Source organism: Lemur catta, chromosome 4 (genome assembly GCF_020740605.2).
Source record: "Lemur catta isolate mLemCat1 chromosome 4, mLemCat1.pri, whole genome shotgun sequence".
NCBI classification, from domain to species: domain Eukaryota; kingdom Metazoa; phylum Chordata; class Mammalia; order Primates; family Lemuridae; genus Lemur; species Lemur catta.
The window spans coordinates 67,510,858-67,538,620 of NC_059131.1; the positions used below are offsets into that span (position 1 = coordinate 67,510,858).

The 27,763-nt window shown below is 37.9% G+C and overlaps 1 protein-coding gene across 1 annotated transcript; it reads right to left on the reverse strand.

Moving 5' to 3' along the window:
- Positions 1-3,156: 3,156 nt before the first annotated feature.
- KRCC1 (lysine rich coiled-coil 1) lies at positions 3,157-26,186 on the reverse strand. The gene is given in 6 exon segments (XM_045550630.1): positions 3,157-4,549; positions 4,748-4,751; positions 9,380-9,440; positions 9,443-9,500; positions 25,856-26,126; positions 26,129-26,186. Coding segments are annotated over 6 exon segments (1,254 nt in total). The 3' UTR covers positions 3,157-3,747.
- Between the last annotated feature and the right edge of the window lie 1,577 nt (positions 26,187-27,763).

Sequence of the window (27,763 nt, forward strand, 5' to 3'; positions counted from 1 at the left end):
TGCTTATGGACCTTTGGATATGATGGTACCTCTGCTTAGAATACATTTCCCCTTCCTTCTTCACTTACATGTAGAAACTGATCCTTTGTAGATGTCTTATTACATGTCCCTTGTTTTGTGAAGCCTTTCCCCAAGGCCCACTCCCCAACCCCAACAAATTAGTTGCTCCTGCTCCATCCTTTGCCACTGCTGTGGAGCCCCCCTGGCCTGATTGGCTGGTGCCCACTGAGCGGTTGGCTTCCTCTGCTGGTCTGCAAGTGTCTGCGGAAGAGAGCTTGCATTCTCATTTTTTCCTCAGGTTCCTTCCCAGCATAATGCAGGCAAGTAGCTCTCAATACTTGTTCATACACATCACAACCACCAATTCCATTTTTTTCTAGTTCTAATTTTTGACAATTGTTTTCCAAATTTAGCCAGAATTTGCTTCCCAATACCTTCTTCTCAGTTTAGGTTCTGCTCTTTTGGAAGTACTCTGTTGAAGGTGACTTAAAGGCAGAAGTGGGAGCAAAGAAGTACCAAAGAAGGGCTCAGCTTCAACCAGAAAATTATAGTCTGTTTGTACTTTGGATGGTGGTAGGGAACAGGGTCACCAATGACATTTTAGGGCAAAAAGTTTCTGTCCTAAAATTTTGAAAACAATTGTACAAGCTATAGTGACTTCCTCAAGACTGTCATCATCACATACTTGCAGTGCTCACCTGCCTAATTTTGATAGTTATAATTAAAAAATTTTAGAATCTGTATGATATATTCAGTGTAGATTAATGTTCATTCAAGTGCTAACCATTGAAACTTGGCATTTCTTTTAAAATCATTTTGAAGAAATCGCAGTACCTTGGTGTCTTACTGAATATTCTTATATAGTTGACCTTTGAACAACGTGGGAGTTAGGGGCAACAGCCTCCTGACAGTCGAAAAATTTGTATATAACTTCTGACTCCCCCAAAACTTAACTACTAATAGTCTACTGTTGACTGGAAACCTTACCAATAATATAAACAATTGATTAACACACTTTGTATGTCATATGTACTTGTATAGTATAGTCTTACAATAAATCTAGACAAAAATGTTAAAAAATTATAAGAGAAAATGTATTTGCTAGTATTTATTAAGTGGAAGTGGATCATCATAAAGATCTTCATCCTAGCCATCTTCATGTAGATTAGGCTGAGGAAGAGGAGGGGGAGGTTGGTCTTGCTGTCTCAAGTGTGGCAGAGGTGGAAGAAAATCCATATATAAGTGGACCCACGAAGTTCAAACCCATGTTGCTCAAGGGTCAACTGTAGTTTTGAATTTCCCCCCAAGCACTAGACTCAAAATAACCTCTGAAAAAAGAATTTTGTCAACTCTGAAAATGCTGACAATTCAGCTGACCTTGTTTTGTAAGTATCAGTCAAAAAAGACTATACTGTCTTGGGGTTTTCAGAGAAAAGATAATCTTTTGTGACTGATAATTCACAGCTTACTTATGCTCTACTTTGGTTCTTTTCACCAGTAGACCAGACATGTTAAAAACAGGGGGAGTGATATAATAGCACAAAATAATCTTACTCTATCAGTGCCATGGAAGAAAAGTTGATCTGGGGAGCTACTCACTCACTTTGAGACTAGTCACATAGCCAATTATAAATCTAATCATATTATTCTTTAGCCCCTATTTATCATTTTGTCCAAATCTCAAGAAAAACTATTACATGTCTTGCCTGTAGGCAAATATATCACTAAGTTTATTTCCTTTTTGATAGGATTAAATAATCAAGGAAATGGAATAGTATAATTTTTCTATTCTTGGTGATTCCATGGTAGATTCTAATGATTACCTCTTCCCTTTCTAGAAAGTCACCATCTAACCTGTTAGAGTTCTCCAGAGAAACAGAAGTGTGTGTGTGTGTGTGTGTGTGTGTGTGTGTGTGTGTGTGTAATGGGGATTGGCTCACATGAAATGATTATGGAGGCACAATTTGGTGTCTGCAAGCTGGAGAATGAGGGAAGTCAGTGGTGTAATTCAGACTAGTCTGAAGGCCTGAGAACTGGGGGTTGAGAGGAGTAGGGGTGGGGCTGATGGTTTAAGTCCTGGTTCAAATGTGAAGGCCCAAGAACCAGGAGCACAAATGTCCAAGGGAAAGAGAAGATGGATGTCTCAGCAAAAAAAGAGACAGCAAATTTGCCCTTCTTCTGCCTTTTTATTCTATTTGGGCCTTCAACAGGTTGGATAATGCTCACTAACACTGAGGAAGGCCATGTGCTTTACTCAGTTCACAAATTCAAATGCTAATCTCTCCAGAAACAACTTTGCAGACACACCCAGAAATAATGTTTTACTAGCTGTCTGGGCATCCCTTAACCCAGTCAAGTTGACATATAAAATTAGTAAACACACATGGGAAGAGTCAGAGCATGGGCATGCTAATAAAAGCTTAAAGTAATAATGATTTTTATCAAGTGTTTATCTTTCCAAGCTAAAAGTTGTATTTTAGAATAAAAAATGGGAAGGGCAGATAACTTTGGTTTGTGAATTTCCATTTCTATTTTCCTATTGTGGTAAAAATAATTTTAGCAAAATAATTTTTAAGTTAACCTTATAATAGACACTGTAGTGGCACAACACTGTAGAATGCAGATAATTTTCATATCACAGAATCTTTTTGTTATCCAAAGTGTGTTTAGAGGTCAGTCTTCCTAGTCATATTTGATAATAAGGATAATGAAGTTAAGTGACTTCCCCAAAGTCACATAAGAATTTGGTGGCACAGCTTAGACTAAATTGTGAGATTCAGATTCCCAGACCCTCACTCTTTCTGTAACAAAACAGTGATGCTCAAATACTTGAAATGCTTATCATAAAAAAAGGGGGATTATTAGAATGAAAACACTGGCCAGGACAGAACAATCTAACGGAGTTTTATTTCTTATAAACTCTTCTCTCTTCAGTTTCAACTATTTGAAAAAATTGTGGTCAGTCAGATCTCTACCTTAAGAACTGGGTTCACATATGAGTAAGAAAGGTATAATAGATTAGGAATTTTTACAACTTTAAAGTGTGACCTACCCAAAAGATCTTGCCTCTTAAGTACAAACTGCCCAGTTATTGCTCTTCTCTTCCCAAGAGAAAATAATTGTTGAATGGGGACAGAATATTGACACAGAAAAACATGGAGAAATTAGAATACTTTATTATAAACATTTCCAGAATATAAACTGATTTTGTATCAAGATTCTTTGAAACTTTTAAAACTATATGTAACCTAAGCTTATTATTATAATGTATTTCATTTTCCACTTCCCAACCTAGAGAATACACTGCAAGTTAGATCTAACAAAGGAAAAAAATAAATTGCTTCATAGAGAAAACCAATGAACATAAAAATACCCAGTTCAAAACTATAACAAACCCAATCAAGAAATAGATTCTGCAAAGTCTATTACTCCTCCAGTTTAAAATAAATAACCTCTCAAGGGAAAATAAATCCTGCCATCAAAGCAATTTGATGAATAAAAGCAGAACCACTCTCATTAAGGGAAATTACATTATATGTAAGAAAAGTGTAATAATGCTTTTAGAAAATGAGGAAAAGTAATTTCTGTGTTGGAGAGTAAGCATACTAAATACTTTGTTCATTTGGCCTTTGTTATAAGTTAAGGTTCCTGTTCACATAAGAAAAGTGGTATGAACACAAACACCATAAAACCAAGCTCCTCAACTATTTTTTTCAATTAAACTTTGGGAGAACCAACTAAAAAGCTTCAAAATCCAAGGATAGACTGGTCCCAAAGCATTTCCTCCTCTGTCCTTTCTTTGCCTTGTTCCTTTTTCTCTTTTCTACGCTTACGTTCCTCTTTCTTAGAGGCTACATCTCGGCTTTTCTTCTCCTTTCGATTTTTAAGCTTTTCTGTACTGACCTGTACAGTTTCTTTTCCCACCTCTGTTTCCTTTCTTTGGATGCTTTTGTGTTTGTCTAAATCCATTTCCTCACAACTTCTTTTCCTCTTACGCTTGGGCTGTTCCTCCTTTGGTTTTTCTCTGCCTTCCTCTGGGTGCCTTTTCCTCTTCTGATGTGTCTGTGTATGACTGGCCTGATAAGCACTAGTACTGTTACCTGAGGAGAGGTGCTTATGAACTCCAGATTCTGCACTGTTTGAGCCACAATTATATACTTGCTGACCAAAGTTCAGGGGTACTGGTTTTTCTGAGAAATAGTCCCTGGTGAATTGACAGTAGCTCAGAGAGTCTAGTCTCAGCCTGCTGTCATGAGCTGGTAACCATGGAGGTAACCGATTTTCCATTGTTTGTGAAATATTGCGTGACCTTGGGTAGGTCTGGACGGTTTCAGATGGGAGTCTTTGATCAAGCATTCTGTACATGGGTCTGGAATCAACCTCTTCTTTGTACCCATGGGTTTCCAAACAGTCCTCTCTCATCTTTCTGAAACAAGTCTTTGGCTCTAAGCCTCTGGCTTTCTGTACTTTAATATAATCTTCAAGTTCATCTTGAAAAGAGTCATATGTCTTCTTTGAATGCTTCATTAGGTTGACAAAAAGGGATTCTCTGCAGAAAAGATGGGAGAAAATTCTTACTCGATTATTTTGTTCTGAATATTTCCTTTGCTCTTGAAAAGAACTTCAAAAAACAAAGAAGCTCAAATTAAAAGCTACTTCAGCATAAAAGTTAAATAGCCTGACATTATATGCCAAAAAGCAGTATCAGGATAGTTACATACCACCCAGGCCACTCACAAGTAACTACCCGTCTGAGAAGTGGGAGAAAGAGAGCAGAAAGCAGGTGACATATCGGATGCTGTCACAGGGCTTGAGTACGTAAGACACGTAGGGATATGTACGTAAGAACCACACATCTGTGGTAGGTGGCCTGATCTGAATGTTCAGATAATTTCTAAAGTTCTGATTAATCAGTTTCCTGCATATTGTTTTCTAAGAGAAGTTTTCTAAAAGAAACAATAGAGAAGTAATTGGATTTTAAAAATTTTCAATTTACTCAAGCAAAATAAAATAAACACACATACTCACCTGACTACAGTACTACAAGGCTTAATAATAAAAGGATGTTTGTAAAATGGTTTGGGAATGTTGGAAATTAGGAACTCAGCTGTAAGATGAAAACTTCCTGAGGGAAGATGAGGGAACAGAGTTCTGTATCTTCTGTATAGGGCTTAGATTTCATTCTACTACTTCTGATTCGTGAAAAAAGCATTCTAGAATGCCTTCTGGTTTGTTCTCTTAAAGTACTGGTCAGAGGGTTAAGGGAAGTAATAGAGGTGAAAGCCGAGAGGAGACAGGACTGATGTAGAGAAATGTTTCAGAAGAAATCCAAGAGTAGACAGACTAAAGTTTTTGTTTGCTTGTTTGATTCTTTTTCGTGGGGATGGGCAGCACTGTTCCTGGTTCTCTTTCTTTCCCCCATCTCAAATCCTGCGTAAGTACAAATATAACAGACAATGTACTTACTATGAGATGATAATGCCCTAGATGTTTTTCGTGATATATTTTATCTCCAAAAATTAGGAAGTATATGCCATGTAGGAATGAACATTTCTTCCCTTTAACAGAAACAAATAAGCCTGACATAGCATTCTAGAGTCTCACTAATGATCAGCTATTTTTTTCCTAGAAATTTGAGATTTAAAAAAATCTCAATGAAGCCTAATTGGGTGAGTTAGAAAACTTAGCTCCTATTCAACTTAAATAGTATAAAACATTCTGACCAGAATAATAACAACAAATAAGATAAATACTTGCTTAAATATGGGTAAAATATTTTAACTGACACTTCTGAGCTATGATAACACCATTGCACTCTAGCCAGGGCGACAGAACGAGACTCTGTCTCAAGAAAAGTAAAAAAACAAAACCCAGAATATATAAAAATGGCCAATAAGCACATGAAAAAAATGTTTAAAATCATTAGTTATCAAGAAAATGTGGCTCCCCCCCACACTCATAAACACACTTTCACTCTCTCCTTCTACCATGTGAGGACACAGCAAGATGTCCATCTATAAGCCAGGAAGATAGCCCTCACCAGAATCCAATCATGCCTAGTACCCTGATCTCAGACTTCCCAGCCTTCAGAACTATTAAAAATAAATGTCTATCGTTTAAGCCAAAAAAAAAAAAGAAAAGAAAATGTGAATTAAAACCACAATGAGATACCACCATGCATTCACTAGAATGACTAAAATTAAAAGACTATAATACTAGTGTTGGTGAGGATATGAAACAAATGGTAGGAATGTAAAATGGTACAACCACTTGGAAAACAGTTTGGCAATTTTGTAAGAAGTTAAACATACACCTACCACACGATCTAGTTATACTACTCCTGGGTATTTAGTCAAAAGAAAAGGAGATATAGTTAGGCATTGCATAATGATGTTTTGCATCATTATGGACTGAATATATGACAGTGGTCTCATAATAGAGCTGAAAAATTCCTATCGCCTAATGACATCATAGTAACGTTTTGGTGCAGTGCATTCCTCATGTGTTTGTGATGATGCTGGTGTAAACAAACCTACTGCACTGCCAGTTGTATAAAAGTATAGCACATACTATGTATAATACACAAGACTTGAAGATGATAATAAACGACTATGTTACTGGTTTGCTTATTTTTTACTATTTTAGAGTATACTTCTTCAACTTATAAAAAAAAGTTAACTGTTAAACAGCAGGCCCTTCATGAGTTATTCTAGAAGGCATTGCTATCCTAGGAGATGATAGCTCCATGCACGTTATTGCCCCTGAAGACCTTCCAAGGACAAGATGTGGAGGTAGAAGACAGTGATATTAATGATCTTGTCTCTGTGTAGGCCTAGGCTGATGTTTGTGTTTGTGTCTTAGCTTTTAACAAAAAAGCTTAAAAGTAAAAAAAAAAAATTGTTTTAAGTAGAAAAAGCTGATAATATAAGGATATAAAGAAAGAAAATATTTTTGTACAGCTGTACAATGTGTTGTTTTAAGCTAAGTGACATTACCAAAGAGTCAAAATGTTAAAAATTAAAAAGTTTATAAAGTAAAAAGTTACTGTAAGCTAAGGTTAATTTATTATTGAAGAAAGAAAAATTAAAAAAAATAAATTTAGTATAGCATAAATGTACTTGAACAGTGTTTATAAAGTCAACAACAGCGTTTAGCAATGTCCTAGGCCTTCGTATTCACTTACCACTCGCTCACTGACTCACCCAGAGCAACTTCCAGTCCTGCAAGCTCCATTCATTGTAACGTGCCCTACACAGGTGTACTATCTTTTATCTTTCATCAGTATTTTTGCTGTTACTTTTCTGTTTAGATAGGTTTAGATACACAAATACTTACCATGTTTTTTAACTGCCTATAGTATTTAATATAGTAACATGCTGTAGTACACGTTTATAGCCTAGGAGTAATAGGCTGTACCATATAGCCTAGGTGTATAGTAGCTATACTGTCTAGGTTTGTGTAAGTACATTCTGTGATGTTCACACAATGACAAAATTGCCTAATGATGTGTTTCTTGGAATGTATTCCTGTTGTTAAGTGATGCATGACTGTATGTGTCTATACAAAGACTTGTACATGAATGTTCACAGTAGTTTTATTTGTGATAGCCCCGTAAAAAAAGGAATCCCAAATGTCAATCAACAAGTGAATGGATTAAATCAAACAGTGGTATAGCCATACAATGGAATAAATACCATCAGTGATACAAAGGACTGATCTATACTGATACATACAAGAACAAGGGTGAATCTCATAATAATTACAAATAATTACAATTATTTTTTACTATTCAGAGTAGTATTAGTAAAAGCTGCCTGACAAAAGAGCACATACTATATGATTCCATTTACGCAAAACTCTAGAAAATGCAAACTAATCTATAGTAACAGTAGTTGCTTGGGGATGGGGCAGGGAAGAGGTGGGAGGGAGGGATCACAAAGAGACATTTTTTGAGGTGATGGGTATGCTCATGATCTTGATTGTGGTGATCATTTCATGGACATATACGTCTGTCTAAACCTATTTAAATGCATACAGTTTATTATATACCAACTATACCTTGATAAAGTGGTTTTTAAAAAGTTTCTTGAGATCTTAAAAATGTTGATAATTGTTGAAACTAGATGATGGCTACATGAGAGTTCATTATACTATTTTCTCTACTTTTGAGTATGTTTGAAAATTTTTGATAATAAAAAGATTTTATTTCACATCAAGTAGGATGGCTATACTCAAAAATAGATAGAAAATATGGGCAAGGATGTGGAAAAATTGGAACTGTCATTCACTGCTTGTGGAAATGTAAAATGGTGCAGCTACTTTGGAAAACAAGTCAGCAGTTTCTCAAAATGTTAAACATAGAGTTACCACATGACCCAGCAACTGCACTCTTGGGTCTATACCCAAGAGAAATGAAAACCTATATCCACACAAGAACTTGTACACAAATGTTTACAACAGCACTATTTATTACAGCTTTAAAGTAGAAATAGTAGAAATAACCAACCCAACGTCCACCAACTGATAAATAGATAAACAAAATGGGCCAGGTGCAGTGGCTCATGCCTGTAATCCTAGCACTCTGGGAGGCTGAAGCAGGAGGATCATTTGAGCTCAGGAGTTCAAGACCAGCCTGAGCAAAAGTGAGACCCTGTCTCTACTAAAAATAGAAAGAAATTAGCTGGACAACTAAAAATATATAGAAAAAATTATCCGGGCATGGTGGCGCATGCCTGTAGTTCCAGCTACTCGGGAAGCTGAGGTAGTAGGATTGCTTAAGCCCAGAAGTTTGAGGTTGCTGTGAGCTAGGCTGATGCCACAGCACTCTAGCCCGGGCAACAGAGTGAGACTGTTTAAAAAAAAAAAAAGATAGGCCGGGCGTGGTGGCTCACGCCTGTAATCCTAGCACTCTGGGAGGCCGAGGCGGGTGGACCGCTCAAGGTCAGGAGTTTGAGACCAGCCTGAGCAAGAGCGAGACCCCGTCTCTACTAAAAATAGAAATAAATTAGCTGGCCAACTAAAATATATATAGAAAAAATTAGCCGGGCATGGTGGTGCATGCCTGTAGTCCCAGCTACTGGGGAGGCTGAAGCAGTAGGATTGCTTAAGCCCAGGAGTTTGAGGTTGCTGTGAGCTAGGCTGATGCCATGGCACTCACTCTAGCCAGGGCAACAAAGTGACAATCTGTCTCAAAAAAAAAAAAAAAAAAGATAAATAAAATGTGGTATATTCATACAATGGAATATTATTCAGCACTAAAAAGGAATGAAGTACTGATACATGCTACAGCATGGATGAACCTTGAAGACATCATGTTATGTGAAAGAAGCCCATCCTATGGATGGCACAGATATGAATAAAGAGGTGAATGGAAACTTACCCTTATCAGGCTGAGAACTTGGTGGAGAAATCTGATCATATTCACTCATAAATTGTCTCAGTGCCTCAGTTTTTCAGCATGAGCTTTTCCCAAATAGTGAAACTATGCAATATCTGGGGAGCTAAAAACCAAGATGCAAAGGTTACAAAATCTATTTTTGTCCAATACTCCACTCCTATTCACCTGAAACCAAACACAATCTTATTATAAAGATTAAATAATTCAAAGTTTATAATTATATTATCAATATAGACCAATCATCTGAAAATCTTCATTTTGCTTCTTGTAAATCTGAAAATAAAGCCCAACTTTTTAAATGTTTAAACATACTTTATTTTTTATAATATATTTTATATAGCTTCATTTTATTTTTAATTAATAATTGTATATATTTATGGTATACAATGTGATGTTTTGCTACATGTATATAGTATGGAATGATCAAATCAGGATGATTAGCATATTTATCACCTGAAATATTTGTCATTTCTTTGCAGTGAGAACACTTAAAATGGTCTTTTTTAGCTATTTTGAAATATACATTATTATTAACAATAGTCACCTTGCTGGGCAAATAGAACACCAGAACTTATTCAACTGTAACTTTGTACCCTTGACTAACGTCTCTCCTTTCCCTGTCCCCTCTCACCCTCTGGTAAACATCATTCTACTCTCTACTTCTATGAGTTTGACTTTTCTAGATCCCACATATAAGTGAGATTGTATGATATTTGTCTCTCTGTGCTTGTAAAGGCTAACTTTTTCAGCATGTTTTTTTCCTCTGGAAAAATACATAGCATTTTATGAATAAATTATCCCAAATTTATACATCTGAATTTAAAAATAGCGCTTGTGAGTTTTAATATATTTGCTCTGAACCAAGAGTTTACAAATAGAGTTTTACTTGCTTTCAAATCAAAGTATCAGCTTCAGTAGAGATAATCCTATGATTTAGAACTCAATAATTTTCATGTTCCTGCTTGTGACAGAAACTACCAGTTGCCTCCCAACATAATTTTTCTTCTTCCTGAGTAACAAACCTTAGGAAATGTGCCTAGTTAAAAGACTACATTTTATGGCCATTTTTAAAGCAAGATGTGGCCATCTGAATAAATTCTGGTCAGTAAGAAGAAAGTTGAGGTACTGTGTAGGGCTCCAGGAGGGCTCCTCCCTCCTGCTGCTGGAATGAAGATACCATGCCTGGAGCTGAAATAGTCATCATGGAACATAAGGAAGGGAGAGGCTTACAGCAAAGAGACAGAAAATGCCTGGGTCCTCTCTGATGACGTCACGGGCTGTCATAATAGCCTTGCATTGCCTGACTCCAGACTTCTTTTAAGTTAGAGAATGAATAAACCCTTATGGGTTAGCGCCATAACAGAAAATAATCTCTGAATAAATTTAAAGCCAACCACATAAGAGTAAATAAAATGTCAATGTAGGTAAAAAGGAAACTAACATTTTCAGAGCACAATTATGAATAATTTTTATTTTCTGTGTTTTCATGTATTTTCTACATTGAATATCACTTCATGATCCTATGAAAGTTATTTTTAAAATTTCAATGCAACTCAAGTTATCACAGAGTCCTTTGACTATTTTTCATTAACCTGATATCTCTGGGCCCTGAAGACTGAGACTAGGATAGACACACTCACATATTTGATTTCACTTAAATTCTCACAATTATGGCATGACAGAGATAACCACTCCCATTTTGCATGTTGAAGAAACATATTCAGGTAAAAGTGACTTGCCCAGCAATTAATGGTGGAGCTGAGAATTAAATCCAAGTCCTCTCAATTCAAGGCCAAGACAAGACAGTATTTTAATCTCAACCACATATGAACTAAAATGCAGTTTCTGACAAGGTTACCAATGGGGAAAACTAGATGAGTTCTTTAAAAAAGTATAGCAGGTCTTATGTTTCATTTAAGTAAATGTCTCTAGCGCTTTTGCCATCCCACCTAGCAGAGACAGATAAGATCCAGTTGCTCATCCAGGTCTCAGATGACATACATGAAGTTTACCTGCTATATTTATAAAGCTACTTTAGGACACAGTCTCTTTATTTTCAACCTACCTCATAATATGAAATCCTTTGTTATTCAAACTGTAACACTACTCACGGACATCTTTGAACTTTTTGCAAAAAGTTCAATTTTTGTTCGTTCAATTGCAGTATCTAGGAATAAAATAAAGGGAGGTAAGACGGAAGATTATATTAAACATTTAAAGCAATATTTTTAATCTTTAACTAGTATCATTTCATATAACATCTCAAATCTTAATTTCCTGAATGCTTGCAAGTCTACAGTAATAACTTTTTTGCTCACTAGAATGGCAATTTTGCCAGTTGCAGTGATTTACATCTGTAATCCCAGCACTTTGGGAGGCTGAGGCAGGAGGATCAGTTGAGGCCAGGAGTTCAAGATCAGCCTGGGCAACATAGCAAGACCCCATCTCTACAAAAAATAAAACAATTACCTGGGCCTAACTGCCAGAAGTTAGCTACTTTCCCAGAAAAACAGGCCCCAAGGCAGTATTGTCGCAAGGGATTTGGAAATAATAGGCAATAAAGAAATAATATAGACAGAGAAATGATTGAGACAGAGACAAAGTGCAGTTTAAGTAATGGGGGGGTGGTCAGGGGTCCTCCAGCATTCCCGTGAGCTGTGAAGCCCCAACTGAAATCCCACATCAGTATTTATTGTTATAGCAAATAGTTGTCTTTTGTTAAAGAATTATGTGTACAGCGCATACTTTGAGGTTTCCAGGGGAACCTTACCTAATTCTGTCTACAAGACTAGATGGTCTTAAATTTTTCTAAGATAAGCATGTTAAGCCATAAGTTAGAAACAGACCTAGCTGAGCATAAAAATTAAAAATAAACTGTATAAAATGAGAACACTGAGTCTGTGTACTTCTCTAATCTACTTCTTCTAAATACAGAGACATGTAGTCAGGAGTGAAGCAGGACTACCCTTGAAGTCTAGGATAGTTCCAGCTGCACATTATCTGCTGGGCAAGCATTTTAATCAGCTTTTCCGCTAAGGACCCAAACCGAGCTCCTGCCTTGCAAAAAAACTCAAGGTGATGGCTGGCAGCAAAGAAGAAACGTTGCTTTGCAAATGTCCTGACAATGCCTCCTTTGTTGGAAGCAGCTTCTATTCTGTGAACTAACATGTCCACAGATTCCTTCAAGGCAAAGCCCTGCAAAACTCCTGAAACCTTTCACGTCTCTTAGCCTATTTTCCCAGCATCTAACCTGTCATCCTAGCTACTTGGGAGGCTGAGGTAGGAGGGATCACTTGAGCCCAGGAGTTTGAGGTTACAGTGAACTATGATGATGCCACTGCACTTGAGCCTGGGCAAAAAGAATGAGACCATGACTCTTAAAAAAAAGGCGATTTTACTATGAAAACATTTAGACAGTAAGACTCTAATATGTTAACATATTTTTAGTCTGGAAAATGCCATTCTGACGGAAAAGTTACTAGGATACCCAGTAACTGGACTGGACTTTACGCAAATGATCTGGGATATTAATAAAGAAAAGCTGGGCTTAAGAAATCCAGTCTTGGCATTTTATGCTTTAAAATGAACAATCTCAAGAAACACAGTCCATTTTAAGATAGTCACTGATTCTAGACACACCATTAATGTTATCTGAGAATCACATGGAGGAACCACAAACCATCTTTACCCACGGTAGGCAACCTTCTCCCAAAGTTGGTACAAACACAACCACACATATTTCACTAAATAAGGTTCAGATAAGCTCTTCAATACTACAGTCATATTCACACAATAACTTTTACAACTTTTGCTAAAAGTGTTTCTCACCATAATAACTAATCTATGCCACAATTACTACTACATTTACACTTCAGAACTACACTTCAATCTAAAGTTCCTAACAGCTAAAATTTATTTTATAGAAATTTACCAGTTTACAAATAGGATGCCAATCAAGTAACATCAAAATTGCACTTTCTGTGCAGCCACTTGAAGGAATTGAGTTAGAATCACGTCCTAACATGGAGAAATGTCCATGCTATATTAAGGGGAGAAAACAAGACATAGAACTCTCACTCTCTCTCTCTCTCTATATATATATGGGGAACTCTCTCTCTCCATTTATATATACACACATACATACATATACAGATGTGTATACAGATGTGTATACAAAATATCAGTCAATTGATCTACCAATCATAAAATTCAATTTTAGTATAAATAACTCAACATATACAACCCCAGATTAAATATATACATATGTATTTACTATAAGGAATAGGGGAAGGAAGAAGGCAGGTGACATCTGGACCTTTGAGTAAAAGGCCTAATGATATATATTTTAAATTTTTATGTATTTTTACTTTTAAGCTCATATATGCCTGTAGAGCCTAATGATGTTTGCTAGGAGGAAAAGACCTTATCTCTAAAATACCCTTAGCAAGATGTCCTTGGCTAAGGATTAACTATAGTGAATAAACCCAGATTCTAGGAGGCATCTCTCCTTGAAGAATGCACATATGCTATACATAACATGGAGATGATTCACAATGTAAACATTCCCACTGTGTGAGGTGGGGCATAATATGCAGATGATTCACAATGTAAACATTCCCACTGTGTGAGGTGGGGCATAATATGCAGATGATTCACAATGTAAACATTCCCACTGTGTGAGGTGATCCTATAAACTTCACTTAGAAATCTTATTATTCTGAGCCAGAGATACATATCCAATGTGGAAAAACATAGTCTGAGGAGCCATCTTTCATGTACTAGGCATCTCTCTGCTTCATTTGAGTCTCCTGATTGCTGTATCCTTGAAATTAGTAAACCTTGATAATGGCTGATATTATTGATTCATATGAGTCTGATTTGACAATCTGATCTTGTGTGTTAGCTCAATGTCTATAGAAAAATTTCTGAAAAGATATACATTAAACTTAATGGGGCTTGGGAAATGGAAAATGGGGTTAGGAAATGAGTAGGGGAAAACATTTAACACACTGCTTTCTGTACATGTCTATATTGTTTTAATTTTTACAAAACATATGACTTTGTAATTGAAAACTTTATAAATATTTAAGTTATACTAGAGATCTTCAAACTAAGCTTAATTTCAGTACCAGTGTATAGATTAATAAGGTTTACTTAAAAATATTACGTGCTCAACATAGGAACTGTAAATCAGAAACATTTTATAAAGGACTTAATGAATACTTAACAATGTATCTCTGTTATACATAGTATCTCTCAATTATTTTAGAGTTGTTTTAAAATATATAATGTACTTACATTTGACTCTAAGATCAGTAAGGTAAAAAGGTTAACTACAAAGGTTTTCAGAACTTCTATTGATTGAGAATTAATGTACGCAAACTGACATTGACTCTTCTATCAAAAATCTTTAATAAGAACAGGTAAATATTGTCTTTCGGTGATAACCAAAACTTAGCATAGATGGAAAGTTTACTGAGGACTAGTCATTTAGAAGCTCAAGATATCTTAAAATAGAACAATTATTTCCCTCCTGGTTCAATCCTTAATACCAGACTTCCCATTTCTAAACGGCAATGTTGTAAGCTGAGCTAAGAAACTTGGGGTCACCTTTAATTCCTTTACCCACTAATCTTCCTCTCTCTTCTCAAGCTCAAAATCTCAATTTTTCTTTCAAGCCCTGTCATGTCTAATTTAGCTGTATAATGTTCTTTCAAAGCTATTTCTTCACTTTTCAATTCCTAAACACTATTTAGTTCAAGTTCTCCATGCTTTTGGGAACTTTATCTACTCACTGAGTTTGTCTTCAAGGTACTCTGGTGGGTACTGTGGGAAGAGATAGGAAAAAAGAGTTGAACATTTATTGAATACCTACTGTAAGGCAAACAATAGAATATTCTTTCAGTCTTTTATCTCTGCATGGTAAGTGTAATTTCCCATATTTTGAAAATTTAGATACTGGGATTCAAAGAAATTAAAATACCTTGCCACGTGTGTTATTTGATAGAGTCAGATCTTCAACCTTGGTTTATCTCAATTCTTTCCCTTAAATATACACAGCTGTTTCCCACATTGGGAATGATAAGTGAACAAGAAAAATGTGAATATAGAGGAATTTACAATTTTGTAGAAATGATATGCAAAGGACTATGATGCAAGACAAAAATGTGTTAAGTGCTGTGAAAAATAAGGTATAACGTCTTCTTGCTGAGGGGTTTGTGGAGAAGAATGGACTTCAAATTTACCCTTAAGAGATGGGTCAATTTAGAGAAAATAAATAAATGAATAAAGGGTATTCTGGGGAAAAGAAGGGCATTAGAAAAGGCTTTTCTGCCTTAGATAAAACAAGATATAAGTAAAGGTAGTGAAAGACAGTACTAAAGGTAGAATGGGGCCACATCATAATAGGCCTTCTTTGGGCATTTGGATTTAATTCTGCAGTCAATAGGGCAAGAAAAGAGACTTAACATAGGGATATTGTTAGGAAGCTGTTGTAGGCAAGAGATTATTGGGCTGCACCAGAGTGGTAGAGGAAACAGAAAGAGAAGAATATGAGAGACAGTCTAAAGGTGGAATGAAGGGAATTTGTGATAGCTGGGGAAAGCAGAGAGAAGGAAGACAGGAGGAGCATAGGTGATTCTGAGGCTTTGATTCTGGGTAAAGTTATCTTTGCAAGAGAGAGTAACAAAGAGTAAGAGTTATTATTGTTACTGTTGTTGTCATTCCTCAGAAGGAGGGAGGGAGGGAGGGAGTGGAGTGGAGAAGCATTAAGTGTTCAAAAAGATGGTGAATTTGGTTTCGGCATAAATCCAGATTCTATCAAATTCATAATCTCTCACACCATTTCTTTCCTCTCCCATTCTTCTATGCGTTCAATTCCTCTATGTGAAACTGTGTTTAAATAATTTGTAGATGTTCTATATACCTTGAAATTCCTTACAAATTAAAATAGTTGGGAACTTGAGTTAACTGTATATGTATCAAACTTCAGTGCACATTGTGGGCAACAGGAATCATTAGAGAAAAGGCAGGCTTGGTGGTGAACTCTAGGTATTTGTAGAAATCTCTCCTCAGAAAATTTTGACATTACCTCTATTCATTTGCATAGTGATTACTCATTGCAAAGGTTGTAGCATTATACACTTTGAAGAACATAGACTGTGATTATTGTGGAATACAGTGAAATTATCTCTTCCTCTGATCTGTACACTATTTCTATCCTTACTATTTTATTTAGCATTAGCTTTTTAAAAAAATAGGTATCATATTACTGGTTTTCCTTTTTTTTTTTTTTTTTTTGAGACAGAGTCTCACTCTGTTGCCCTGGCTACAGTGCCATGGGGTCAGCCTAGCTCACAGCAACCTCAAACTCCTGGGCTCAGGTGATCCTCCTGACTCAGCCTCCCAAGTAGCTGGGACTACAGGCATGCGCCACCATGCCCGGCTAATTTTTTTTTGTATATATTTTAAGTTGTCCAGCTAATTTCTATTTTTTTAGTAGAGACGGGGTCTTGCTCTTGCTGAGGTTGGTCTAGAACTCCTGAGCTCAAATGATCCACCCGCGTTGGCCTCCCAGAGTGCTAGGATTACAGGCATGAGCCACCGCGCCCAGCCCATATTACTGGTTTCTGTTGATCTTTATAATTGTTAAAATCCTGGAGGTAGCATTTCTTCCCCCACATTGGCTATCTTTTCCCATCTGATACTTATGTTCACTGATTTCTTTTTGTTGATGCAGGAATTAATACTTCATCTTGTTATGGGTTTAGGTCACCTTTCCTAGGAGAATTTTTTAAAATTTGAATTATTTTAATCTTGACATTTGCTATGACTCCCATACACAGCTTTTATATGCAGTCAGTCTATGCCTTCATCTATGTGATTGGTGAAACCTTTGAGCAGTACAAGGGCAAGACAATTCTTTCTACAGCAATGGTTTTCAATCTCAATCATTTTGCCCAAAGCAATCTATAGGCAGACACAAGTGAACTCTTGCAGCCAGGTCTAGATAGCATAGCCTAAAGAGACCAATCACACACACACACAATTTCAAGTTTCAGGTTTATCTTAAAAACTCATGAGCTTTTTGAACTCTAATCCTATGGCATGCTACAAAGAATCCACTTTCTTCTTGCATCTAGGATTGATCTATTTATTAGCAATCTATGGGGTTAATCAGAATTAAGAATTTGACAGAATCTGAGTTTATTCCAAAGTCAAATTCTGCATCTCCACTCCTCACTAATCTCCTTCTTTTGGGTCTGATTATTTAAATATATTTGTACCATACTAAAGTCTTATTTTTCCATTTTGTTGGTATTTCAAAGATATGTGAAATGCCCTCCTAAATTGTAACTATTCTTTCTACAGCAATGGTTTTCAATCTCAATCATTTTGCCCAAAGCAATCTATAGGCAGACACAAGTGAACTCTTGCAGCCAGGTCTAGAGAGTATAGCCTAAAGAGACCAATCTCTCTCTCTCACACACACACACACACACACACACACACACACACACACACCCAGGTCTAGAGAGTATAGCCTGAAGAGACTGATCACTCACACACACACACACACACACACACACACACCCAGGTCTAGAGAGTACAGCCTGAAGAGACTGATCACAAACACACACACACACACACACACACACACACACATACATACACACACACCCAGGTCTAGAGAGTATAGCCTGAAGAGACCAATCACACACACACACACACCAGGTCTAGAGAGTATAGCCTGAAGAGACTGATCACACACACACACACACGCACACAAACAATTTCAAGTTTCAGGTTTATTTTAAAAACTCATGAGCTTTTTGAACTCTAGTCCTAAAACTTCCATTTGATATAAAAAGGTCATTATTTAATGTTTGAGTAAAATGTGCCAATTAAACTTCAAGTACCTTCTTAGCACATTGCTGAATTGCACTGTATGAAATGTTTTTTAACAAAGTCTCATGTTTGGTGACTAAATCCACTGAATTTGAATGAAAAACCTAATAAAAATTTTCATGCCTTACAGCACGATTTGTGTTGTGACATGGCATTTAAACATAATACAGCATAATGGGTTTTTAGATGTTTATTAAACATCTTTAATCTTTGAAGAGAAAAATTTTTAAGCAAAATTAGATGCTAATTTGTTGTTTTGGGTGTAAGTAGCTTACTTCATTTTCTCCTCTAATAAATACACCAAATTAATGACATGGTCCTATACTTTCAACCTAACTCACTAAGAAATAAATACTAGGAGACATTTTTATCTCTTCATCATTTACACCCTTTATCCTCAGCAATGTTATGTCATTTTCAGTGTATTTTATTAAAGTTGTCCAAAAGTATTTTATGCTTTTTAATATAATAGTATCTTTTTTAAAAATCTCAATTTTGAATTGTTTTGCTAGCATTTATAAATACTATTAATTTTGTATATTGACTTTTGTATTTTATACCCTTGCTAAACTCACTTATTCTTGTTGCCTTTTCTTAGATTTCTTAGGGTTTTCTACATAGATGATCATATCATCTGCAAATAAACACAGTATTATTTCTTTCTGATCTGTAAACCTTTTTTTTCTTGCCTGAATGTACTGGCTAGGAGCTCTAACACAATACTGAGTAGAAGGGGTAAGAATGGGCATCCCTGTTTTGTTTCTGCTCTTAGGGAGTTTTGTAATTTTACACTATTATGATCTTAGGAAAGACTAAGCAGAGCACAGCACTAGGTAACAGATTCTGTTATCTTTGCCAAGGCATATTTGAATCTTTTTTCCCCCCAAAGGTCAAACTCAATTCAAGGTGTTTTCAGAGAACCTAACTGTGCTAGAAATACCCCCTGTGCCTGTCAGCATCATTAATACTCTTAGCTATAATGCTAGTTATTAACCTTGCCTTTTCAGGAAATGAGATTAGAGTCTCATCTAGACTTTGCTACAGTCAAGCTTTTTCACACTAATACAACAATCATAAAAATAATCAAGGACTTACTATGGCATATTTCCAATGGCAAAATACAAATGAATTAACAAAATCATTAATTGGGAATACTAGTTACATGTTTATCTATCTATCTATTTAGACAGAGTCTTGCTTTGTTGCCTGGGCTAGAGTGCTGTGGTGTCAGCCTAGCTCAGAGCAACCTCAAACTCCTGGGCTCAAGTGCTCCTTATGCCTCAGTCTCCCAAGTAGCTGGGATTACAGGTAGGCTCCATGACGCCCAGCTAATTTTTCTAGTCTCAATAGAGACGGGGTCTCACTCTTGCTCAGGCTGGTCTTGTGACATTCAAATAAGTCTTTGAATGTCAATAATCATAAGTACTCTACGGCTAGTTAGCTCAGGGATCATGCTTGTGAAATTAGTTTTACTTGGATGCAGGGCAGATAACCTGTATCAGAAAGCCATCAAATGCATGTCATTCCTTCCAACAGGTTAGTAATGTGAACAAGTCTGTAAGAAGGGGGGGAAATATCAATGTTCATGTTCCAACACATATGTGATGAATATAGTAGGGGCAATCCTTAGTCATTTTAATATGCTTACTCAATATTTTCACTTATTGACATCTAATAAAGGCAGATCTGAAACTAACAAATAATCTTTAAAGTCTCTAGACTTTATCCTCCTCCCCAATCATTCTTCCCTACTGCCAATGTTACATTTACAACACAACGTGCTCAGGTGTGCCTGTAGCAAACATGTTATGGGCATAGCACATATTTATACAAAACAATGAATTACTGATAACTCAGGAGTCTAATCCATATTTAAAACTGTCTTTTTTCCCCAATTACCTTTTTTCCTTCCTAATTTCACTAATATTACTATCAAGCCTTTTAAAAGGGCTGGCCCAATTCATCTGTAGGTCTTTAGTACTGAGCATAGTATCTGGTACATAGTAGGAGCTCAATCAATGTTTTCTGAATAAACCTAAGAAGGGCTATTCGCTAGATTTTATGTCATTTGAATTGAATTTCTGCATAACATCATGGAAACAAAGGAAAGTATTTTTAGGCAATTGCTATTTAAATGGGTTAATAACTTAATAAGTAGCCAGAAGTGTCCTTAACTCTAAAACTGAGTCAATATTTTTTTTTTAAACGAGGTAGATGAGCAAGAATTTTTGTTTGTTGCAGTTCTGTTTTTATTATGATTACTCAGGAATACCATTACTTGGTGACAATTTTTTTAACTGTCAGAAACGTGAGAAACTTCACTGAATAAATTACAAAGTGTCCTGGAAAATCTTGACACCATGACCATAAATTCTAAGTAGGTATATTTTTTTCATATAAGTCTGGTTACATGGCACTTCTTTGGGATTTTGTGATTGAGTCTAATATCTCAATTTCCTATTTATAACCTTATACCTTCTATATCTTCCTCCTTGACAATTTTTAATTCTTACTGACATTTGCTCATTATCAAGCCTAATACAGAGAAGTTCTTCTATGGGTGCTATATGTGAGATAAAATAAAAATCTTAAGCCCCCCAGGTGACTGAATGGACCCTGTCTTGGCCAATGAGACTTGATAAAAACCTCAAACTGAGTTGCCAGCCATGAAATGGAGAAAGGAGGTTGGACAAAGCTGTTATGCTGCCACCCTTTTGGAGTTATTCTTTGTGACAGTAAGATATTAAATTATTAACAGGACCTAAGGCCATGCAAGACAAAGGTTAAAACATACCTGCAGGTCATCAATTTACTTAACAGATCACTGAGTCCTCACTTGAGTCTGGTATATGTGTATATGTACAGTTGCTTGTCTCTGATTAACAGACTTCCTTAACTTAAAATAGTCTGAAGCTTAGACAAAGCTTTATTTCTTTAACCAACTACAAATCAAAGGATCTCTGAACCCACCTATAACCTGAAAGTCCCTGCTTCGAGATGTCCCACCTCTTCAGGCCAAACCAATGTACACTTTCCATGTACTGATTTGATTTTATATGTAACTCCCATCTCTACGAATGTGTAAAACCAAACTGTAACCTGACCACCTTGGGCACATTTTCTCAGGACCTCTTGAGGCCATGTGATCCAAGCTGAGGTCATACATAGTCAGCTCAGAATAAATCTCTTTAAATTATTTTATAGAGTTTGGGGTTTTTCTGTTAACGTATACATGTAGGTGAAAATGGATTAGCAAACGCTCTTCAAATCAATTTTAATGATCCTATAAGAATTTTGAAAGTGAGAGTGAAATTGTAATAACTGGAAGCATGGCAATTCTTTGATATTTTGAGGAATCTCCTAATGACAACAATAAAAGATACTGGCTAAGTATTGACCCATGTTTTTTTAATCTTGTTTATCCACTATCATAATTGGCAATTATTTAAGGCTTTTACAAATATCTAAAATAAAACCATATTGAGTCCTAATAGTGTTTTAAAAAGGGTGACATATCAAATATTTACCATTTGTCAAGTGGCAGTTAACTGTTAATGAAGGATATTTACCTGAAATAAAGCGACAGGAGGTAATTTTCTTCTTTTTCAGAGACAAGGTCTCACTCTCTGGAGAGCCCAGGCTAGAGTGCAGTGGCATGATCATAGTTTACTGCAGCCTCTAACTCTTGGGCTCAAGTGATCCTCCTGCTTCAGCCTACTGAGTAGTTGGGACTACAGGTGCATGCCACCACGCTTGGCTAATTTTTAAAGAATTTTTTGTAGAAATGTGATCTCTATTGCCCAGGTTGGTCTTGAACTCCCAGCCTCAAGCAATCCTCCCATCTCAGCTTCTCAAAGTACTGGGATTACAGGCATGAGGCACAGCATCCAGCCATAATAGGTAATTTTTAAGGTAACAATTATATTGTTTTCCAAATCTTAGTGAGGAGTCTCAACCCTAACTCAACAGAGATTTTATTACTCTTTGATGTCATCTGATGGCCATTATAGGTCAAAGTTTGATGTTTTATGAATTACTGTTCTAACATACAGCCATGTCATGGAAAGAGTACCAACAACAGAACTGCTAAATCAGTTCACAATTTTAAAGTTGTAAAGGACCTCAGGGTTTGGTTAGTGCAGGGTTCCTCAACCTCAACATTACTGACATTTTGGGTGGGATGACCCTTTGATGTATGTGTAGGGCTGTCCTGTGCATTTTAGGATGTATGTAGTATCTCTAGCCTACACTAACTAGATGCCAATAGCACTGCCACCTGATCACCATGTCCCTCCTGGGTTTATTTATTTATTTTTGTATTTTTTTTATTTTTTGAGACAGAGTCTCACTCTGTTGCCTAGGCTAGAGTGCCGTGGCGTCAGCCTAGCTCACAGCAACCTCAAACTCCTGGGCTCAAACAATCCTACTGCCTCAGCCTCCTGAGTAGCTGGGACTACAGGCATGCACCACCATGCCCGGCTAATTTTTTATTTATATATTTTCAGTAGTCCAACTAATTTCTTTCTATTTTTTTAGTAGAGACAGGGGTCTCACTCTTGCTCAGGCTGGTCTTGAACTCCTGAGCTCAAACGATCCACCTGCCTCAGCCTCCCAGAGTGCTAGGATTACAGGCATGAGCCATCACGCCCGGCCCTCTCCTCGGTTTAAATCATAATCCCAAATGTTGAAATCCTGAAAGATCAAAATCCTTTAAGTCTAAAATAAAATTCCTAATGTTAAAATCCCCAAAATCAAAATCACAAGGTAGTTGAATCATGTGAGGTCAGCTCTTATACAGTTTTTCATGTCAAATTTTTTTTTCCTTTTCACCATTTTAAATTATCACCATTATTTTTTTACAGTTCACTATGCTATGTATTTCATCTTCACATCATTTCCAGTACTGGAGGTATAAACTGTGCAGAGATTTGTAGAGAGTACTAATTTGTTTTATACATTTTTTTGCAAATCTGACTTCATAAAAGTGCATTATCCTAACATTGACTTTGATGTCCGCGTTGTGCATATACCTAAAAACATTGAAACTTCCTCAGTAAATGAAGAGATGTCCTTTTTGTACATCTGCAATTGTGAAAGATAAAATTCCTTGAGATCTAGGCTCTTGGGTGACTATACACGTGATGGGGACCTACCACAATGTTTGACCGATCTCATCTAAAGACTTAGGTTGTTTGTCACAGCATTTCATTTTTTTTTCAAAAATTTTTCAGAGACAGGGGTCTTGCTCTGTTGCCCAGGCTGGAGTGCAGTGGTGCAATCATAGCTTACTGCAGCCTCAAACTCCTGGGCAGTCATGGTATTATAGGTAACCACAATATAAAGCTGGGTGCACACAATTACCAACCATAGTGATATGCATTTATACATTTCCCTTTTTGACCTATTTCTTTATGATTAAGGTTCATTTGCTCATAACGGTTATACCCAAGCAACTGTGATTAGCATACCTGTGTGTCTGCAAAAACACATGTTATCATTGCCTATTTTATTGTATAAAATGGCCTGTGAAGTGTTCCGTTGTGTCATGTTTCTCAAATAAATACCCTTTTAAAATGTAAATATTTTTTAAAAGTTTTAAAATTATTTTTTCCAGAATTATATTCTCAAGACGTAGATCTTTTGGGATTGTGATTTTTTAGGATTTTAGACTTTAGGGATTTCAACACTCAGGATTTTGTCTTTTGGAGTTATGATTGTCTCCCATCCCTCCCTGCCCAGTGGTGACAACCAAAAATGTTCCAATACCCTCTGGGGGGCAAAATCACCTGTAGCTGAGAACCACCAGGCTACTCCAATTCCCCCACCACAGAGATGGCAAAACTCAAGTCCAAAAAGTTAGGAACTTAGGGTCATACAACTAATGGAGATATTAGCACTATAACCTATTACCAGTCCAGTATTTTCATCTTGCCACCTTAAAGTGCCATAGAATGGTTATTGCTAGCATCATGTGAAATGACATCTGTGTAAAATATTATAGAATAACACACAAAATACAATATATTAGCAAAAAGGATGAGAAAGAAATTAGTTTTTTAAGTCTATTATATTTATGGGTGTCTCTCCTAGAAAAAGGAATCTAAATTATTCTATAATATTCTGGCTTCCATCATCTTTCACTCTGAAGATGAAAAGCAACGTAAGGCAACACGACAAATACTCAAAAAATTATGAAACTGAACATAGCTGAATATTTTACTTAGATCTTCTGCAGTGGGATCAAGCATTACCATCTAAAATAATTTCCAAAACTGCTTCAAAGCGTTATTTCAGTTTGCAACAAGAAGGCTGTTTGCAGATATATAATAGTACTTGTAAGAACTCTTAGACTGAGATGGTCAAGAAATAGCTTTTTGTGTTAGGGGAAATGTGTTGGTGAGAACTGTAAAAACTTTCCAAACCCCTGTGAGAAGAGACTTAACGAAAATTTAACATGGCCCCTAGCAGCCTAAGGCCAGGTCCCTGAGGCAACCCACCCCCATTTTGAGTTTTTGAGTTCCTGTTTGGAAAAGCTCTGGGCTGTCAAAAGAATTTACTGCTTGTTCTAGCCCACACCAGATGACAGGCCCCTGACCTACCTTTTTTAAAGCATTTACTAAAAAGGGCTCACAACTGCGAATCCTCTGTCCCTATGAGATGTGTGTGTATCTCTCACAACCCTGGAGTGTCTTTCTCGAGGACCTGAATGCCATTCCTCTGAAATGTAATCGGAAAGGATAGGGGCCCGGGCTCCCAGGAGCGGGTCAGATAGTATCCTAACTTAGACAGTTCCCGGCTAGCAGACACAGCCGGCCCGCTTGCATTTACACTGCCCAACCCTTTGTAGTTTTTCGCCTCCCTGACTCTACTTGAGCCCTTCTCTCCCCCTCCTTCTCCCTCTAGAGCGCCCGGTCACCTCTGCGCAAATCCGAACGGAGCTCAGCTTTCTCCTCCTGTCAGTAGTTACGGAATGAACTCTCTTTTCACCATCTAAATGTCCGGCTTTATCTTTGACACGGATAGATTCGTATTCAAACTCAGAACACTATCAAGGCGGGCCTGTCATCTTAGAAGCCTGTCTTACAGGGCCCCATCCTCAAAAGTTTAGGAAAACTCTCCAAAGTGGTCCTCCCAAGCCCTCACCCCCTCTTCTCTTCCCCGGGCGTCCAAGCACCTTTCCAGTTCCCGAGCTACGTCCTGCTCTCCCCAATTCCTACCTCCGCCTCTCCCTAAGCATCCTACTGGTTAGTCTCCACTTTCCAGGATGTTCAATTTCGCCAAACGGAGACTTACTCTCTTCTGTGTCTTAGGATTTTTCCCCCTCATCTCTGTCCCCTCAGTCTGGGGGTTTCCTTATCGACCTCCCTTCCCCTTCCATGACGCTCCAGGTCCACAGACTTCTGCCTGGCCGCCTCCATTTTCCCCCTCAGACCTCAGCTTCCTCGGCAGGCTGAGACGTCCCTTCCCTCCGCGCTCCGCTCGGGAGCCCTAGCGCCCCTGCCCGGGGCCGCGCGGCGGGATTCCGGCCGCGCCCTGTCAGCCATTTCGCACTCTCGGGCGCGCCCGGCGAGCTGGACGCGCGGAGCCTTTCCGGGGCCGCGGGAGTTGAGGGGCTGGAGACCGGGCCGCCCCCGCCATTGGGGCGGGAACTCACCTTCTCTGAGGCAGGGGCGGGCGTCTACAACTAGTGTCCCCCTCCCCGCCAACGCCGCCGGCCACGGGCTAGGCCCCGGTGGAGGTGGCGGAGAGGCAGGAACAAGCGCTGCCGTCGCCGCCGCCTCCGCCGCCGAACAGGCGGGGTAGGAGGAGGAGGAGGAGACCCGGCTTCCTGAGGGGAAGTCGCCGCCACTACCGGCCAATGACTGGACGGCGCAGGCGCCATGCCGGGGAGGCGCACTACTGCGCTTGCGCCAGGAGCCTCCCTCCCAGGAAGCCCCTTGAGTCCCCCTTGTTCGCTGCGCGCAGCTCGGCCGGCGGCTTCGGGCTCCGCGCCGAGCTTGCTCGCGGGGCTCGTTAGGCTCCTGCCCCTTTGCCTGCCTATGGGGGGTAAGGGAGAGCACTTGGAGCCGATCGCCTCGGGAGAATGAATCTAAAACCAACTGAGGCGAAAGAGTCTGGCAGGCCACAGATCCATCATCCCCAGAGTATCTCGAAAATACATTATTTCCTGCCTTTCTTTTCTTGGTTATTGTCTTTAATACACAGACTATATTTAAGCACAATCCTTGGTTGTCATCACAGGTCTGTAAGCGACCTTTTTCTCTCTTCCTCTAGTTCTTTCAGTGTAGGCATCTATTATACATATTATACACACAGATAAATACATATAAATGTATAAATCTCATCATGTCAAGCCCCATTTCCCAAAGAAATCACTACCCTGGTTTGTATTCATCATTTCCTTTTTCTTTACATTATCACGTATATGCATGGCTAACACATATTTAAATTGTTTTTAAGCTTTATAAGGTTTAATGTTTATGCAGTATTCTGGTACTTGTTTCACTTACTATTTTGAGGTTCGTCTAAGTTGTTGAATACAGCTGTAGTTTATTCATTTCGTTGCTAGCTAGACACTCTTCCACGCATTTTCCTGTTGATGAGAGTGTCTCCTGGTGCAGTGTGCAAAAGTCTCTCTTCGGTATTCTCTACTTTCTGTCACACTGACATTGCCTTATTTCAGATTCCCATCGTCTCTTGCTAGAAACCTGCTAAGATCTCTCTTCCTCTGACTTCAACTGCTCTAATATACTCTACATATTGCTACCAAAAGGCTGTATCTCAAACTCATTACTGGCTCCTCATTGTCTGTTGGAAAAAGTCAAACCAAGTACTATAAGGTTTCTGCCTACCTCCCTGATTTCATTATCTTTCCACTGCCCTCACCTCCCTACACTGCATTCACCTTATGATTATGCAATGTTAAACCTATACTGATTCTTATATATTTACATACACACTATTGCATAACTCAAAGTACCATATATGCTCCTCCTTTTTCTTGAAATGCCCTCTCTGTTGGGATTTGGGATTGGTAATCTTGTCTGTTCTCAGTTCTTGGTGTGCTCTTGGCTGAAGAATGACCAGACGCACCAAAGGCAAGGCAAGCATGGAAGTTTATTGAGAAAAGGTAAGATAGGTTTATAGAGCAAGAGCAAGATATAGGTTTACAGAGTAAGAGCAAGATACGTTTGCCACAGAGGATGAATGGGCCTCTTGTCGTAAAAAAAAGGCTCTGATTATGGTCTGGGGTCCTGTTTTATAATGTCTGTATTGGGCCCTCCTCATGGTTCAGATGTCACCACTGAACTGCTTTGATGGACAGTTAACAACATGATAATTAGCCTTAGATTACTCTAGGTCATTTCTCAAATCCTCCTGTGCCTGGGCTGCCTGGTCTGTGGGCTGGGGATTCCCTATTTCTTTTGCAGATTAGCAGGGGTTCCTCCGTCCCCCAGG